This window comes from Oncorhynchus nerka, linkage group LG22, assembly GCF_034236695.1.
Source record: "Oncorhynchus nerka isolate Pitt River linkage group LG22, Oner_Uvic_2.0, whole genome shotgun sequence".
Lineage (NCBI taxonomy): Eukaryota > Metazoa > Chordata > Actinopteri > Salmoniformes > Salmonidae > Oncorhynchus > Oncorhynchus nerka.
The window spans coordinates 19,061,270-19,082,746 of record NC_088417.1 but is presented as its reverse complement, the minus strand read 5'-3'; the positions used below and the strand labels follow the sequence as shown (position 1 = coordinate 19,082,746).

At 45.5% G+C, this 21,477-nt stretch overlaps 1 protein-coding gene across 1 annotated transcript in view; it reads right to left on the bottom strand.

Moving 5' to 3' along the window:
- The window catches only part of LOC115104496 (brother of CDO-like), a 60,120-nt gene that overhangs the window by 14,915 nt on the left and 23,728 nt on the right, over nucleotides 1-21,477 (bottom strand). Inside the window, exon 3 of the mRNA XM_065007001.1 lies at nucleotides 19,461-19,742. Coding sequence (XP_064863073.1) covers nucleotides 19,461-19,742 — 282 coding nt within the window. The remainder of the gene's footprint in view (nucleotides 1-19,460; nucleotides 19,743-21,477) is intronic.

Genomic DNA, 21,477 nt, shown 5'->3' with positions numbered 1-21,477 from the left:
GGTTACTGTGGGAAACTGGAGGGATTACTGGAGGGCCATGTGCTCCCACTCTGTTCTGCACACAGAACAGACACTGGGCTGACCCCTGACCTCTCATCCCCCTCCGAGGGGGCTACATCGGCTGGGCCAGGGTTAGAGGTGCCTCTAGAGTTTCAAGGAAAGAACAACCAGCGTGGATTGGGAGGAAATAGCATTGCTAGACTTTAGAACACTAAGTGGGGGAGTAGAGTAAAGGGGGTGGGGGTAGTAGAGAGAGAGAGGGAAGAGAGAGGGAGTAGAGAGAGAGAGGGGGAAGAGAGAGGGGGGTAGAGAGAGAGGGGGAAGAGAGAGGGGGGTAGAGAGAGAGGGGGGAAGAGAGAGAGGGGTAGAGAGAGAGGGGGAAGAGAGAGGGGGAGTAGAGAGAGAGGGGGAAGAGAGAGAGAGAGGGAGTAGAGAGAGGGGGGGGGAGAGAGAGAGGGGGTAGAGAGAGAGGGGGGTAGAGAGAGAGGGGGGAGAGAGAGAGAGGGGGGGAGAGTAGAGAGCGAGAGGGGGGTAGAGAGAGAGAGGGGGAGAGTAGAGAGCGAGAGAGACAAATAAGGTAGAGGAAGAAGGTTTAAAAAGAAAGTGAGAGAGAAAAAGAGAGAACCCAAAAGACAGAGGGGGGAAAGGGGGAACATTCAACATAACAAATGATCAGAGCTGTAGTGTGTCCTGGAGGCAGGGAGTCCATCAGTGAAATGAAACACAAATACAACTCCCTAACCTAATTAAATGTCTACCAGTCTCTGTTGATTTATTATGTTTCACAAAGATGGCGGCACTCCATTATTTTCAGAGGTGCACGGCTGGTTGTTATTCTAGGACTGCTCGACTCTTTGGCAAAACAGACGTAACCAAGCCACTCATACACAGTGAACTGACTAGACAACCAGATACCGTTATATACATTTCTAAGTAGATGCTTTGAAGTGTATATTCACTTTAGATGCTGAACATACCAACTTTACCATGGGTGACAGACAGTGTGGGAGGTTTTTCATATCTAATCTATTCCCCCTGCAGGCAGTGTGGGCTGTCTGGGGAAGTTTTAATGGGAGAGGGGAGCTACAGGGGTTGGCCTTGACAGGTGCCCCCCCACCTCCATCCGACCTGCTACCAACCCCTATACCAAGAGATATGAGAAACACAAGACATGTCATGCTGGGTAGTGTGTGTGTGTGTGTGTGTGTGTGTCTGGACAAGGGGGTGGAGTCTTGAAGAGACACTGTGTGATGCTCCATTTGCTAAATCAATCAGGCCCTGTTTTTACAGCTACCCCCCCCTCCCTCCCTACTCCCCCTCTTCCCCACCCTTGCATTCTTCCACTGAAAAGCCCCCTATGTGCCTCTCAGGTGTGTGACAGAAAGAAAAAAATACAAAGAAAGAGAAACAACTATATAGGAATAACTGTCAAACAACTATATGGGAATAACTGTAGAATAACTGTATAGGAATAACTGTCAAACAACTATATAGGAATAACTGTAGAACAACTATATAGGAATAACTGTCGAACAACTATATAGGAATAACTGTAGAACAATAATAACTGGAGCAATATATAGGAATAACTGTCGAACAAATATATGGGAATAACTGTCGAACAACTATATAGGAATAACTGTAGATCAACTATATGGGAATAACTGTAGAGCAACTATATAGGAATAACTGTCGAACAACTATATAGGAATAACTGTCGAACAAATATATGGGAATAACTGTCGAACAACTATATAGGAATAACTGTCGAACAACTATATAGGAATAACTACAGAACAACTATATGGGAATAACTACAGAACAACTATATGGGAATAACTACAGAACAACTATATGGGAATAACTGTCAAACAACTATATAGGAATAACTGTCAAACAACTTAATAGGAATAACTGTCAAACAACTATATAGGAATAACTGTAGAACAACTATATAGGAATAACTGTCAAACAACTTAATAGGAATAACTGTCAAACAACTATATAGGAATAACTCTAGAACAACTATATAGGAATAACTGTCAAACAACTATATAGGAATAACTGTAGAACAACTATATAGGGATAACTGTAGAACAACTATATAGGGATAACTGTCAAACAACTATATAGGAATAACTGTAGAACAACTATATAGGAATAACTGTCAAACAACTTAATAGGAATAACTGTCAAACAACTATATAGGAATAACTGTAGAACAACTATATAGGGATAACTGTAGAACAACTATATATGTGTTGGTGCGTGACCATAAGGTGGGTTGGTGGTCAGTGTCAGAGAGAATGTGTGTGAGTGCAGTCTCAGCACAGTCATCATTTGTTTAGGTTAAGTGTGTTCACATGTATGTATGTTTGTATGGGTTACTGTTTGGGTGTGTGTATGTGTCTGTGCTCTTCCTGTATATGTACACACGTTTGTGTATGTTCCCGCATGCGTGTGCATGTGTACTGCTGTCCCTGTGTGAGTGAGATGCTGGTCTAGCAGGATGAATGGTATTTATAAAGTGGAGCTGGACTGCTCCAGGATTACTTGGCAATGCCAGTTTAAATACTTTAAGACAGACTTCACATACATCATCTCCATGTGCAGGGGGGGTAGTGGCTAGGAGAGATACAGATGTTTTATTTTACTGTATTTAACTTTGATTTAACTGCAACACTACATAAAGAGAGACACCACCACAACACTACATAAAGAGAGACACCACCACAACACTACATAAAGAGAGACACCACCACAACACTACATAAAGAGAGACACCACAACTGTCAAGACCCGGTTACGAACCCGGGTCTCCGGAGTGAGAAACAGTCACTTAACCAACTGAGCCACGAATAGTCGGCAGAACCCAGAAGATGAGGCCGACACAGCAGTACTTGAGACGGTGTATTTAATGTAGTAAAAAGTGAAGTCCTTCAGGAACACATGTAACTCCACAACCTCAAAAGGAATTCCACAAGAACAAAGGTAATCCTCCAAGACAAAAAAGGTAAATCCACAAGGTGGTAGGTATAGCACAAAAAGCCTCAAAAGATACTCAAAAACAAATAAACAAGAACAAAAAACAGAATTCCACAAGAGCGTCCAACGGGATCAACAAGAGTTAACAGAATACTAGGGCTGGGTGCTAACATACAAACACAGAGCAAAGGACTGAGGAAAACAAAGGGTTTAAATACAATCAGGGGAAACGAGGCACAGGTGCAAATAATAATGGGGATCAAGGGAAAACAAAAGGTCAAAAGGCACAATGGGGGCATCTAGTGACCAAAAACCAGAACAACCCTGGCCAAATCCTGACAGAATCCCCCCCCCTAGGAACGGCTCCTGACGTTCCTACCAGCTCTCTCAGGGTGGAGAGCCCTGAACTGACGAATGAGGTCAGGGTCCAGTATGTCTTTGGCAGGAACCCAGGAGCGCTCCTCGGGACCGTAGCCTTCCCAGTCCACCAGATACTGCCAGGACCGCTGCACCCGGCGGGAATCCAGTATCCGATGGACGGTATAAGCCGGCTGGCCTCCAATGACACGAGGCGGAGGGGAGGTCTGTCTGCCGGGACAAGGGAGAAAAAACAACAGGTTTTAATAAGGAAATGTGAAATGTGGGATTAATCTTAAGGGATCTGGGTAAGTGTAGGCGATAAGAAACTGGGTTAACTCTCCTGGCAACCTTAAAGGGACCGATGTATTTTGGGACAGCTTGCGAGACTCCACCCGTAGTGGTAAGTCTCTTGTGGAGAGCCAGACTCTCTGGCCGGGGCGCAGGGTAGGCCCGGGACGGCGACGTCTGTTGGCTTGTTGTTGGTACCTCTGTGAGGAACGCATAAGATTAAGACGGGTCTTCCTCCACATAAGCCGACAGCGTCTGACGAACTTCAAGGCTGAAGGCACTCTGACTTCTGCCTCCTGGTCCGGGAACAATGGAGGGGCATAGCCAAACTGACACTCGTGCGGGGACATACCAGTGGAGGAGGAGCGCAAGGTGTTGTGCGCGTATTCGGCCCAAACAATGAAGGACGACCATGTGGACGGGTTGTTACGAGTCATACATCGGAGGGTGGCTTCCAGCTCTTGATTCATCCTCTCTGTTTGGCCGTTGGACTCCGGATGGTACCCTGAAGATAGACTGGCAGAAGCACCCATGAGTTGGCAGAAGGCCTTCCAAAACCTTGAGGCGAACTGGGGACCTCTGTCAGAAACCATATCTTGAGGAATGCCGAAGACTCGGAACACATGATTAATTACCAACTCAGCCGTCTCCTTGGCAGAAGGTAACTTAGTCAGAGGGACGAACCTGGCCGCCTTTGAAAACCTGTCGATTATGACTAGGATAGTAGTATTGCCATGGGATGGAGGAAGGCCAGTAATAAAGTCCAACGAGATATGGGACCAGGGTCTGTGGGGAATAGGTAAAGGGTGAAGGAGTCCTTGAGGGCGGAGGTGAGAAGATTTGCCCTGGCAGCACACGGGGCAGGCATTGACGAAAGAGGCAACGTCTTCTCTTATGGTAGGCCACCAGAACTTACGCTGGATGAACTCCAAGGTGCGACCTACGCCCGGGTGACAGGTGAGGCGAGAGGAGTGCCCCCACAGAAGGACCTGAGTCCTCACTGCCTTGGGGACAAACAACCGATTGGCAGGACCCCCTTCGGGTCCGGTTCGATAGCTTGAGCTCGTCTCACGGTATCCTCAACTTGCCACGAAATCGGAGCCACGATCTTAGCAGCAGGAAGGACAGGCATGTCCGTGTCATCTCGAATGGCAGGAGCGTAGACTCGGGACAGGGCATCCGGTTTGAGATTCTTCGACCCGGGCCGATAGGTGAGGATAAACTGGAATCGATTGAAGAAAAGAGACCATCTAGCTTGTCTAGAGTTCAACCGCTTCGCCTGCTGGATATACTCCAGATTTTTGTGGTCCGTAAGCACTTGAAACGGGTGAGAAGCCCCTCGAGCCAGTGTCTCCATTCCTTCAATGCCATCTTAACCGCTAGGAGTTCACGATCCCCCACATCGTAGTTCCTCTCAGCCGGGGTAAGCCGGTGTGAGAAGAAAGCGCACGGATGAAGCTTCTTGTCTTCACCCCTCTGAGACAGGACAGCTCCAACACCAACCTCTGAGGCGTCTACCTCCACCACAAACGGTTCATCCGTAGTCGGTAGTATCAGGATGGGAGCAGAGAGGACGCGCTGCTTGAGTCCTTGGAAGGCCGTCTCAGCTTCTCTTCCCCACAAAAACCTTGCATTGCCACCCTTGGTTAAAGCTGAGAGAGGGGCTGCCACCAAGCTGAAGTTCTTGATGAACTTGCGGTAAAAGTTTGTGAAGCCCAGGAAACGCTGAACTTCCTTAACGGATTTGGGGGTGGGCCAATCCGCTACCGCCCCTACCTTCCTGGGGTCCATTTGGACTCGACCGGGTTCCACTACAAATCCCAGGAATTGTACTCGGGATGAATGGAATTCACATTTTTCCGGCTTAACGTACAGATGGCTGTCTAGGAGGCGTTTGAGTACTTGTCTGACATGCTTTGTGTGTTCTTGAAGAGAGCTCGAAAAGATGAGGATGTCATCCAAGTAAACAAACACAAATATGTTAAGCATATCCCTAAGCACATCGTTTATGAGCGCTTGGAACACCGCTGGGGCGTTGGTCAGGCCGAAGGGCATCACCAAGTATTCATAGTGACCAGTAGGCGTGTTGAACGCGGTCTTCCACTCGTCACCAGGTCTGATCCGCACAAGATGGTATGCGTTCCGCAGGTCAAGCTTAGTGAAAACAACTGCTTCCTGGAGCAGCTCGAAGGCTGTGGCCATAAGGGGTAGCGGGTAACGGTTACGGACGGTTATGGCATTGAGTCCCCGGTAGTCGATGCAAGGACGTAATCCACCGTCTTTCTTGGCCACAAAGAAAAACCCTGCTCCCGCCGGGAGGTGGATGGACGCATGAGGCCTGCTTCCAGAGCGTCCTTGATGTAGGTATCCATAGCAGCTCGTTCGGGTGGAGATAGGGAAAGATCCGACCCCTGGGGGCAAGTGCCCGGAAACAGTTCGATGGGGCAATCATAAGGTCTATGGGGTGGTAGCATGGTGGCCCTCTGTTTGCTAAATACCAGTTTGAGGTCATGGTAACACTCGGGAACTCGGGTCAGGTCGATGGATTCTAAAGACTCGGGAGTAGAACTCGGGAATTCGGGAAAATACATGTAGCTTGGCACGTAGGACCCCACTGCTTGATAGTGCCCACAGACCAGTCGATGTGAGGGTTATGGCTGTGAAGCCAGGGGTATCCAAGGACGAGAGGGAACTCGGAACAGGAGATCAAATGAAAGTTCATCAATTCCTTGTGTTGTGAAACTGAAAGTCGCAAGGAGGTAGTGACATGAGTGACAAGTCCAGATCCCAAAGGGCTTCCATCCAATGTAGTAACCCTCATGGGGTCACTTAGAGGTTCAAAGGGAACGCCATTCTCCTTCGCCCAGACACCATCCATGAAGTTACCTGCGGCTCCAGAGTCTACCAAGGCTTGAAGGTGAAGCTTGTGGTTGTCCCAGGAAAGGGTGACTGGAATGAGCAGACGGGAGTTGGACGGATGGGAGGAGGTTATGTTTCCGTTACAGTTCCCCCGGTCTGTACGGGACAGAGCGTTTCCCTGGAGCCCGGGACACGTGGAACGGAAATGGCCCGGTTTGCCGCAATATAGACAGCGTCGCTCCTCATCCGGCGGTCTCTCTCAGCCTGGGAGATGCGTCCAATCTGCATGGGTTCCGGTGGAGCCAGCGAGGATAAAGGTGGGGACTCGGAGCTGGGACTGATAGGGGCTAGAGGTCTACGGTTGAGTTCTCTCTCTCTCAGACGCTGGTCAATGCGTGAGGCCAACTTGATCAGGGACTCGAGATTGTCCGGTGGTTCCCGAGTGGCCAGTTCATCTTGGATAGTGTCGGAAAGGCCTTTCAGAAAGCACACAGTGAGCGCCTCGTTGTTCCAACCACTCGCTGCTGCCACCGTGCGGAACTGGATGGCATAGTCCGTCACGCTGCGCCGACCTTGGTGGAGAGTCAGGAGCTGTTTGGCTGAGTCAGGACCACTGCTTGGGCCTTGAAACACTCGTTTGAATTCCTCAGCAAAGGCAGAGTAGCTGGCACAGCAGGAGCTATGGGCATCCCACACAGCAGTAGCCCAGGCCAGGACTTTTTCCGACAGCAGGGTGATGATATATGCGATCTTAGACCGGTCGGTGGGGAACGACGAGGGTTGCAGCTCGAAGGAGAGAGAACATTGGGTGAGAAACCCTTTACAAGCACTTGGATCACCTGAGAACCGTTGGGGAGGTGGAAGACGAGGTTCAGCCAGAGGGTTAACTGCCATGGGTACGTGAATCTGAGGTACTGGGACGGGAACTGTTGCCGAGGTAAGTCGATCAGATATCTGCTTTATGGAAGTCAGCATCTCCGACAGAAGATGAGAATGTCTAGCCATTAAGGCCTCTTGCTGAACCAGGGCGGCTTCGTGGCGTTGGACAGTCTCCTGGTGGTGGGACAGCATGGCAACAAGGTCCTGGGAACTGGCTGCCTCTGGGTTCATTTTCGTCTCTGTGTTTCTGTCAAGACCCGGTTACGAACCCGGGTCTCCGGAGTGAGAAACAGTCACTTAACCAACTGAGCCACGAATAGTCGGCAGAACCCAGAAGATGAGGCAGACACAGCAGTACTTGAGACGGTGTATTTAATGTAGTAAAAAGTGAAGTCCTTCAGGAACACATGTAACTCCACAACCTCAAAAGGAATTCCACAAGAACAAAGGTAATCCTCCAAGACAAAAAAGGTAAATCCACAAGGTGGTAGGTATAGCACAAAAAGCCTCAAAAGATACTCAAAAATAAATAAACAAGAACAAAAAACAGAATTCCACAAGAGCGTCCACCGGGATCAACAAGAGTTAACAGAATACTAGGGCTGGGTGCTAACATACAAACACAGAGCAAAGGACTGAGGAAAACAAAGGGTTTAAATACAATCAGGGGAAACGAGGCACAGGTGCAAATAATAATGGGGATCAAGGGAAAACAAAAGGTCAAAAGGCACAATGGGGGCATCTAGTGACCAAAAACCGGAACAACCCTGGCCAAATCCTGACAACAACACTACACAAAGAGAGACCACCACAACACTACATAAAGAGAGACACCACAACACTACGTAAAGAGAGACACCACAACACTACATAAAGAGAGACCACCACAACACTACATAAAGAGAGACACCACAACACTACATAAAGAGAGACACCACAACACTACATAAAGAGAGACACCACCACAACACTACATAAAGAGAGACACCACAACACTACACAAAGAGAGACACCACAACACTACATAAAGAGAGACCACCACAACACTACATAAAGAGAGACACCACAACACTACACAAAGAGAGACCACCACAACACTACATAAAGAGAGACCACCACAACACTACATAAAGAGTGACACCACAACACTACATAAAGAGAGACACCACAACACTACACAAAGAGACACCACCACAACACTACATAAAGAGACACCACAACACTACATAAAGAAAGACACCACAACACTACATAAAGAGAGACACCACCACAACACTACATAAAGAGAGACACCACCACAACACTACATAAAGAGAGACACCACAACACTACATAGAGACACCACAACACTACACAAAGAAAGACACCACAACACTACATAAAGAGACACCACCACAACACTACATAAATAGACACCACCACAACACTACATAAAGAGACACCACCACAACACTACATAAAGAGAGACACCACAACACTACACAAAGAGACACCACCACAACACTACACAAAGAGACACCACCACAACACTACATAAATAGACACCACCACAACACTACATAAAGAGACACCACCACAACACTACATAAAGAGAAACCACAACACTACACAAAGAGACACCACCACAACACTACACAAAGAAAGACACCACAACACTACATAAAGAGAGAGCTAAGACAACAACACAGCAAGGCTGTGTGTTCTAGGGACCCGTCCGTCTGTCTGTTAGGAGGAGGTTGGTTGTCTACTAAGGAATTCAAACAGGGAGTTTTACATAATGTGAAAACAGCTTGGTTCCAGTGGGAGAGAGCTCAGAAAGACTCTTCAGAGTGAGATAGCAGGAGGGCCAGAGCCCAAACACACACCAGGAGGAAGAGCTATGGACTGCAAGGATGGAGCCATGAGACAATGTTTTCCTTCCTACACACACACACACACACACACACACACACACACACACACAAAAAGACAGCGTCTGTCTGTCTGGCTCCACAAGAACATACATCCTTATGACTCACACTATACACATTAATCAATGACATGTAATGCTGCATGGAGGAAGTTTGAGCATGAAGTTACACACACACACACAGCCCCCCACACACACACACAAACACATAGTTGCACATGCACACACACAAACACACACAAACACGCAGAGACACACTGATATACACTGCCTGATATCCAACAATGAGAATGAGAACAAATAAAAGAATAGAGGGAACAAGAGAAAGTGAGAAGTGAGTGAGAGAATGAAGAGATACAGAATGAAAGAGAGAGAGAAAATGTAAGGAGGGTGAGTGAGGTGGAGAGAGGGAGACTGTGACATCATGTCTCATCTTGTGAGGGGATTCTGTCTCAACTGGCCTAAAAACACCTCCTGTTTCTCAACAGCTACACTACACTCTAAAAACACCTCCTGTTTCTCAACAGCTAAACTACACTAAAAACACCTCCTGTTTCTCAACACAGCTACACTACACTCTAAAAACACCTCCTGTTTCTCAACACAGCTACACTACACTCTAAACCACCTCCTGTTTCTCAACACAGCTACACTACACTCTAAACCACCTCCTGTTTCTCAACACAGCTACACTACACTAAAAACACCTCCTGTTTCTCAACAGCTACACTACACTCTAAAAACACCTCCTGTTTCTCAACACAGCTACACTACACTCTAAACCACCTCCTGTTTCTCAACACAGCTATACTACACTCTAAACCACCTCCTGTTTCTCAACAGCTACACTACACTAAAAACACCTCCTGTTTCTCAACACAGCTACATTCTTAAACACCTCCTGTTTCTCAACACAGCTACACTACACTAAAAACACCTCCTGTTTCTCAACACAGCTACACTACACTCTAAAACACCTCCTGTTTCTCAACACAGCTACACTACACTCTAAAACACCTCCTGTTTCTCAACACAGCTACACTACACTCTAAAGACACTACACACCCTCTAAAAACACTACACACACACTCTCTGAAACACTACACACACACACTCTCTAAAGACACTACACACACTGTCTAAAAACACTACACACACTGTCTAAAAACACTACACACACTGTCTAAAAACACTACACTCTCTCTAAAAACACTACACTCTCTCTAAAAACACTACACACACGCTCTCTCTAAAAATACTACACACACACACTCTGTAAAAACACTACACACAATACAGTCTCTGTAAAAACACTACACACCCTCTAAAGACACTACACACCCTCTAAAGACACACACTCTAAAAACACTACACACACACACTCTGTAAAACACTACACCCACACACTCTGTAAAACACTACACACACACACTCTCACTAAAACACTACACACACACACTCTCACTAAAACACTACACACACACACTCTGTAAAACACTACACACACACACTCTGTAAAACACTACACACACACACACACTCTCTCTCTACCTACAAACACTACACACCCTGTAAAGACACACACTCTGTAAAACACTACACACACACACTCTGTAAAACACTACACACATACACTCTAAAAACACTACACACACACACACTCTAAAAACACTACACACACACACACTCTCTCTACCTACAAACACTACACACACTCTAAAAACACAATACAGTCTCTGTAAAAACACTACACACCCTCTAAAAACACTACACACACTTTAAAAACACTACAAACCCTCTAAAGACACTACACCCACACACTCTGTAAAACACCACACACACACACTATCTCTAAAAACACTACACACACACACTCTGTAAAACACTACACACACACACTATCTCTAAAAACACTACACACACACACTCTGTAAAACACTACACACACTCACTCTCTAAAAACACTACACACACACACTCTGTAAAACACTACACACACACTATCTCTAAAAACACTACACACACACACTCTGTAAAAACACTACACACACACACACACACACTCTAACACTACACACACACACTCTCACTAAAACACTACACACACACACTCTGTAAAACACAACACACACACACTCTGTAAAACACTACACACACACACACTCTCTCTACCTACAAACACTACACACCCTGTAAAGACACACACTCTGTAAAACACTACACACACACACTCTGTAAAACACTACACACACACACACTCTAAAAACACTACACACACACACACTCTCTCTACCTACAAACACTACACACACTCTAAAAACACAATACAGTCTCTGTAAAAACACTACACACCCTCTAAAAACACTACACACACTTTAAAAACACTACAAACCCTCTAAAGACACCACACACACACACTATCTCTAAAAACACTACACACACACACACTGTAAAAACACTCACACACACACACACACTCTCTACCTACAAACACTACACACACTCTAAAAACACAATACAGTCTCTGTAAAAACACTACACACCCTCTAAAAACACTACACACACTTTAAAAACACACACAAACCCTCTAAAGACACTACACCCCTGTACACACACTCTGTAAAACACTACACACACACACTAAAACACTCTCTAAAAACACTACACACACACACACTGTAAAACACTACACACACACACTATCTCTAAAAACACTACACACACTCTAAAAACACTCAGTCTCTGTAAAACACTACACACACTCACTCTCTTTAAAAACACTACAAACCCTCTAAAGACACACACCCACACACTCTGTAAAACACTACACACACACTATCTCTAAAAACACTACACACACACACTCTGTAAAACACACTACACACACACTACAAAACACACACACTCTAAAACACTACACACACACACTCTCTAAAAACACTACACACACACTCTCTAAAAACACTACACACACACTCTCTAAAAACACAATACACTCTACAAACACTACACACACTCTCTAAAAACACTACACACACAGTCACACACTTTCAAAATACCAGAGACAACCTCACAAAACATCACACACAGATACAAACACAGGCCTAACACACAACCTCACACACAATCACACATCACACACCCTCACAAAAAAGCAGCCCTCTCCCTAAATTACAGAGCTATAACTCCCCCGTTAGAGGAATGTGGTGTGGTGGGGAGAGGGGAGGTGGGGAGCACTGAGATATAACAGACCTAGAGACTGTGTCCAAGATGTCCAACCTTTGTTTTCAATGTAATCTACTCACGTTCGCGTATGGCGATTCATGGACCGTCTATATTTTCGGGTTGCTCCCGGTTTACATGTTTTTTTATTTCACCTTTATTTAACCAGGTAGGCTAGTTGAGAACACCTTTATTTAACCAGGTAGGCTAGTTGAGAACACCTTTATTTAACCAGGTAGGCTAGTTGAGAACAAGTTCTCATTTGCAACTGCAACCTGGCCAAGATAAAGCAAAGCAGTGTGACACAGACAACAACACAGAGTTACACATGGAATAAACAATAAACAAGCCAATAACACAATAAACAAGTCAATGACACAGTAGAAAAAAGAAAGTCTATATACAGTGTGTGCAAAAGGCATGAGGAGGTAGGCAATAAATAGGCCAATGGGAGCGAACAGTTACAATTTAGCAGATTAACACTGGAGTGATAAATGAGCAGATGATGATGTGCAAGTAGAGATACTGATGTGCAAAAGAGCAGAAAAGGAAATCAAATAAAAACAGTATGGGGATGAGGTAGATAGATTGGGTGGGCTATTTACAGATGGACTATGTACAACTGCAGCGATCGGTTAGCTGCTCAGATAGTTGATGTTTAAAGTTGGTGAGGGACATAAAAGTCTCCAACTTCAGCGATTTTTGCAGTTCGTTCCAGTCACTGGCAGCAGAGAACTGGAAGGAAAGGCGGCCACATGAGGTGTTGGGGATGATCAGTGAGATATACCTGCTGGAACGTGTGCTACGGGTGGGTGTTGTTATCGTGACCAGTGAACTGGGGCAGCAGGGTAGCCTAGTGGTTAGAGCATTGGACTAGTAACTGAAAGGTTGCAAGTTCGAATCCCCGAGCTGACAAGGTACACATCTGTCGTTCTGCCCCTGAACAGGCAACCCACTGTTCCTAGGCCGTCATTGAAAATAAGAATTTGTTCTTAACTGACTTGCCTAGTAAAATAAAGGTTAAATTAAAAATTAAAACAAAAAAAACTGAGATAAGGCGGAGCTTTACCTAGCATAGACTTATAGATGACCTGGAGCCAATGGGTCTGGCGACAAATATGTAGCAAGGGCCAGACGACTAGAGCATACAGGTTGCAGTGGTGGGTGGTATAAGGTGATATGGTAACAAAACGGATGGCACTGTGATAGACTGCATCCAGTTTGCTGAGTAGAGTGTTGAAAGCTATTTTGTAGACAACATCGCCGAAGCCGAGGATCGGTAGGATAGTTAGTTTTACTTGGGTAAGTTTGGCGGTGTGAGTGAAGGAGGCTTTGTTGTGAAATAGAAAGACGATTCTAGATTAGATTTTTGATTGGAGATGTTTAATATGAGTCTGGAAGGAGAGTTTACAGTCTAAACAGACACCTAGGTATTTATAGTTGTCCACATATTCTAGGTCGGGACCGTCCAGGGTGATGCTAGTCGGGCAGGCGGGTGAGGGCAGCGAACGGTTGAAAAGCATGCATTTGGTTTTACTAGCGTTTAAGAGCAGTTGGAGGCCACGGAAGGAGTGTTGTATGGCATTGAAGCTTGTTTGGAGGTTAGTTAGCACAGTGTCCAAGGAAGGGCCAGAAGTACACAGAATGGTGTCGTCTGCGTAGAGGTGGATCAGGGAATCGCCCGCAGCAAGAGCGACATCATTGATATATACAGAGAAAAGAGTCGGCCCGAGAATTGAACCCTGTGGTACCCCCATAGAGACTGCCAGAGGTCCGGACAACATGCCCTCCGATTTGACACACTGAACTCTGTCTGCAAAGTAGTTGGTGAACCAGGCTAGGCAGTCATTAGAAAAACCAAGGCTATTGAGTCTGCCGATAAGAATACTGTGATTGACAGAGTCGAAAGCCTTGGCCAGGCCGATGAAGACGGCTGCACAGTACTGTCTTTTATCGATGGCGGTTATATCGTTTACCTTTGAAGAGGGGGATGACCGCAGCAGCTTTCCAATCTTTAGGGATCTTGGACGATACGAAAGAGAGGTTGAACAGGCTGGTAATAGGGGTTGCAACAATGGCGGCGGATAGTTTTAGAAAGAGATTGGACATGGCAGACATTGGATGAATATAACATGTTAATATCTTCGACGATTCAATGGATGCTTTGTGCACAGAGGTGATGACTAAAGTGTCTTATTACTATTTTTTTAAATATCGGACTTCTCCATGTCTTTCTGGGCTGGGCGTCAGTTAAACTGCAGTACCGAAGCAGGCCTATAGGAACAGTCAAAACCGTGCTTCTAGACCAGAACCCTGGCCCCTTGTTGGAGAGGTTGTTTCCTGGGGAGCTGGGGAGAAGAGTTGAGAGCCAGGGAGGAGGTCCCATTCACAACGACCCCAGGGTCTCCTTCCCTCCCCTGGCAACCTGGCTTCAGGGTCACATTACACTGCTCCAGGCAGACCCCCTCTCAGTCCCCTGACAGACACTATCATTATAGTACCACTACACACCACTAGATGACCAAGCACTACACTACTACACTACACACCATTAGATGGCCAAGTACTACACCTCTACACTACTACACCACACTACTATTCTACTACACTACTACACCACACAACTATTCTACTACACTACACTACACCACACTACTATTCTACTACACTACTACACCACACAACTATTCTACTACACTACACTACTACACCACACTACTACACCACACTACTATTCTACTACACTACTACACCACACAACTATTCTACTACACTACACTACTACACCACACTACTACACCACACTACTATTCTACTACACTACCACACTACTATACCACACTACTACACCACACTACTATTCTACTACACTACCACACTACTATACCACACTACTACACCACACTACTATTCTACTACACTACCACACTACTATACCACACTACTACACTACCACACTACTATTCTACTACACTACCACACTACTATACCACACTACTACACCACACTACTACACCACACTACTATTCTACTACACTACCACACTACTACACCACACTACTACACCACACTACTATTCTACTACACTACCACACTACTATACCACACTACTACACCACACTACTATTCTACTACACTACCACACTACTATACCACACTACTACACTACACTACTACACCACACTACTACACCACACTACTATTCTACTACACTACCACACTACTATACCACACTACTACACCACACTACTATTCTACTACACTACCACACTACTATACCACACTACTACACTACACTACTACACTACTACACCACACTACTATTCTACTACACTACCACACTACTATACCACACTACTACACCACACTACTACACCACACTACTATTCTACTACACTACCACACTACTATACCACACTACTACACCACACTACTATTCTACTACACTACCACACTACTATACCACACTACTACACCACACTACTATTCTACTACACTACCACACTACTATACCACACTACTACACCACACTACTATTCTACTACACTACCACACTACTATACCACACTACTACACCACACTACTACACCACACTACTACACCACACTACTATTCTACTACACTACCACACTACTATACCACACTACTACACCACACTACTATTCTACTACACTACCACACTACTATACCACACTACTACACTACACCACACTACTACACCACACTACTATTCTACTACACTACCACACTACTATACCACACTACTACACCACACTACTATTCTACTACACTACCACACTACTATACCACACTACTACACTACACTACTACACCACACTACTACACCACACTACTATTCTACTACACTACCACACTACTATACCACACTACTACACCACACTACTATTCTACTACACTACCACACTACTATACCACACTACTACACCACACTACTATTCTACTACACTACCACACTACTATACCACACTACTACACCACACTACTATTCTACTACACTACCACACTACTATACCACACTACTACACCACACTACTATTCTACTACACTACCACACTACTATACCACACTACTACACCACACTACTACGCCACACTACTACACCACACTACTACACCACACTACTACACCACACTACTATTCTACTACACTACCACACTACTATACCACACTACTACACCACACTACTATTCTACTACACTACCACACTACTATACCACACTACTACACCACACTACTATTCTACTACACTACACTACTACACCACACTACTATACCACACTACTACACCACACTACTACACCACACTACTACACCACACTACTACACCACACTACTATACCACACTACTATACCACACTACTATTCTACTACACTACCACACTACTATACCACACTACTACACCACACTACTATTCTACTACACTACCACACTACTATACCACACTACTACACTACACTACTACACCACACTACTACACCACACTACTATTCTACTACACTACCACACTACTATACCACACTACTACACCACACTACTATACTACACTACACTACTACACTACACTACTACACCACACTACTATTCTACTACACCACACTACTATTCTACTACACTACTACACTACACTACACTACTACACTACACTACTACACCACACTACTATTCTACTATACCACACTACTATACCACACTACTATACCACACTACTATTCTACTACACTACTACACTACACTACACTACTACACTACACTACTACACCACTATTCTACTACACCACACTACTATTCTACTACACTACTACACTACACTACACTACTACACTACACTACTACACCACACTACTATTCTACTATACCACACTACTATACCACACTACTACACCACACTACTATTCTACTACACTACTACACTACACTACACTACTACACTACTACACCACACTACTATTCTACTACACCACACTACTATTCTACTACACTACTACACTACACTACACTACTACACTACACTACTACACCACACTACTATTCTACTATACCACACTACTATACCACACTACTATACCACACTACTATTCTACTACACTACTACACTACACTACACTACTACACCACACTACTATTCTACTACACCACACTACTATACCACACTACTATACCACACTACTATTCTACTACACTACTACACTACACTACACTACTACACTACACTACTACACCACACTACTATTCTACTATACCACACTACTATACCACACTACTACACCACACTACTATTCTACTACACTACTACACTACACTACTACACTACACTACTACACCACACTACTATTCTACTACACCACACTACTATTCTACTACACTACTACACTACACTACACACTACACTACTACACCACACTACTATTCTACTATACCACACTACTATACCACACTACTATTCTACTACACTACCACACTACTATACCACACTACTATACCACACTACTATACCACACTACTACACCACACTACTATTCTACTATACCACACTACTATACCACACTACTATACCACACTACTATTCTACTACACTACCACACTACTATACCACACTACTATACCACACTACTATTCTACTACACTACCACACTACTACACTACTACACCACACTACTATTCTACTACACTACCACACTACTATACCACACTACTATACCACACTACTACACCACACTACTACACCACACTACTATTCTACTACACTACCACACTACTACACCACACTACTATTCTACTACACTACCACACTACTATACCACACTACTATTCTACTACACTACCACACTACTATACCACACTACTATACCACACTACTACACCACACTACTATACCACACTACTACACCACACTACTATACCACACTACTATTCTACTACACTACCACACTACTATACCACACTACTACACCACACTACTATACCACACTACTACACCACACTACTATACCACACTACTACACCACACTACTATACCACACTACTATTCTACTACACTACCACACACTATACCACACTATATACCACACTACTACACCACACTACTATACCACACTACTACACCACACTACTATACCACACTACTACACCACACTACTATACCACACTACTATTCTACTACACTACCACACTACTATACCACACTACTATACCACACTACTATACCACACTACTATACCACACTACTACACCACACTACTATACCACACTACTATTCTACTACACTACTACACCACACTACTATACCACACTACTATACCACACTACTATACCACACTACTATACCACACTACTACACCACACTACTACACCACACTACTACACCACACTACTACACCACACTACTATACCACACTACTATTCTACTACACTACTACTATACCACACTACTATACCACACTACTATACCACACTACTATACCACACTACTATACCACACTACTATACCACACTACTATACCACACTACTACACCACACTACTACACCACACTACTACACCACACTACTACACTACACTACTACACCACACTACTATACCACACTACTATACCACACTACTATACCACACTACTATACCACACTACTATACCACACTACTATACCACACTACTACACCACACTACTACACAGCATTATTATTCCAGTCTCCCCACTATGGAGTCAGATGACACTACCATACAAAGGTCTTGCTGACTAATCTAGATCTACACACTAAACAACACAATGTTGTATTATGACTGATTGTTTGTAAGATACACGATATGCTCACTGTGATAATTGAAAGTGACGCTGTTTTTCCAAAAGGCCTAAAATGAAGAGAAAAAAACACACTTACAGAACACTACCAGACTCACTCACTATTCAAATGAACCAGAAATGCATAAACAGCTACTCACTGGCAGCGGTGACGTTGGCCGGCACACTGGCCAGTCCCCCTGCATTGGTGCTGGCCACACACTGGTACCTGCCCAGGGTGAGGTTGGTGAGGGCTGGGATGAGCAGCGTGCCAGGCTCCAGTACCACGCCCAGGTCCCCTCCAGCCCCGGCAACCAGCTCACGCCCGTTCAGCCGCCAGCTGATGTTGGCCGAGGGGGGTCGGGCGCTGCACCTCAGGGTCACGCTACCACCTAACTTCTGCACCACCGACAGAGGCTCCTCTGTGAACACTGCCACTTCATCTGGGAGGAGAGAGGGATGGGAGAGAGGGAGAGATAGGAGAGAGGGAGGGATGGGAGAGAGGGAGAGATAGGAGAGAGGGAGGGATGGGAGACAGGGAGGGATGGGAGAGAGGGAGGGATGGGAGAGAGGGAGGGATGGGAGAGAGGGAGAGATGGGAGAGAGGGAGGGATGGGAGAGAGGGAGGGATGGGAGAGAGGGAGAGATGGGAGAGAGGGAGGGATGGGAGAGAGGGAGGGATGGGAGAGAGGGAGAAATAGGAGAGAGGGAGGGATGGGAGAGAGGGAGGGATGGGAGAGAGGGAGGGATGGGAGAGAGGGAGAGATGGGAGAGGGAGGGAGGGAGAGGGAGAGAGGGAGAGATAGGAGAGAGGGAGGGAGGGATAGGAGAGAGGGAGGGATGGGAGAGAGGGAGGGATGGGAGAGAGGGAGAGATGGGAGAGGGAGAGGGGAGGGGGAGGGGGAGAGAGGGAGGGATGGGAGAGAGGGAGAGATAGGAGAGAGGGAGGGATGGGAGAGAGGGAGGGATAGGAGAGAGGGAGGGATGGGAGAGAGGGAGGGGAGAGATAGGAGAGAGATGGAGGGATGGGAGAGAGAGGTAGGGGTTGGAGAGAGGGAGGGATGGGAGAGAGGGATGGTGGATAGAGGGAGGGATGGTGGATAGAGGGAGGGATGGGAGAGAGGGAGTGATAAGTCCCACTGCCATACACATATTTAAGACAAACTGTTAAGATAGCTTATTCTCCTTCCACCCACATAGGATTGAATCCTTACTTTTGATGTGTGCAAAGCAACTTGGTGTAAACCTCCATCATTAATAACACATTAGTTGAGATCCCTGTTATCTCAGACATCCCAGTATCTCTATGACTATCCCTGGTTCCCTGTTATCTCAGACATGTTATTATCTCTATGACTATCCCTGGTTCCCTGTTATCTCAGACATGTTATTATCTCTATGACTATCCCTGGTATCTCAGACATGTTACTATCTCTATGACTATCCCTGGTATCTCAGACATCCCAGTATCTCTATGACTATCCCTGGCTCCCTGTTATCTCAGACATGTTAGTATCTCTATGACTATCCCTGGTTCCCTGTTATCTCAGACATGTTATTATCTCTATGACTATCCCTGGTTCCCTGTTATCTCAGACATCCCAGTATCTCTATGACTATCCATGGTTCCCTGTTATCTCAGAAATGTTATTATCTCTATGACTATCCCCGGTTCCCTGTTATCTCAGACATGTTACTATCTCTATGACTATCCCTGGTTCCCTGTTATCTCAGACATGTTACTATCTCTATGACTATCCCTGGTTCCCTGTTATCTCAGACATGTTATTATCTCTATGACTATCCCTGGTTCCCTGTTGGGATGCTGTGACATGACCAGCGCTCTACTCACCAGTGACATTGACATGACCAGCGCTCTACTCACCAGTGACAGTGACATGACCAGCGCTCTACTCACCAGTGACAGTGACATGACCAGCGCTCTACTCACCAGTGACAGTGACATGACCAGCGCTCTACTCACCAGTGACAGTGACATGACCAGCGCTCTACTCACCAGTGACAGTGACATGACCAGCGCTCTACTCACCAGTGACATGACCAGCGCTCTACTCACCAGTGACATTGACATGACCAGCGCTCTACTCACCAGTGACAGTGACATGACCAGCGCTCTACTCACCAGTGACAGTGACATGACCAGCGCTCTACTCACCA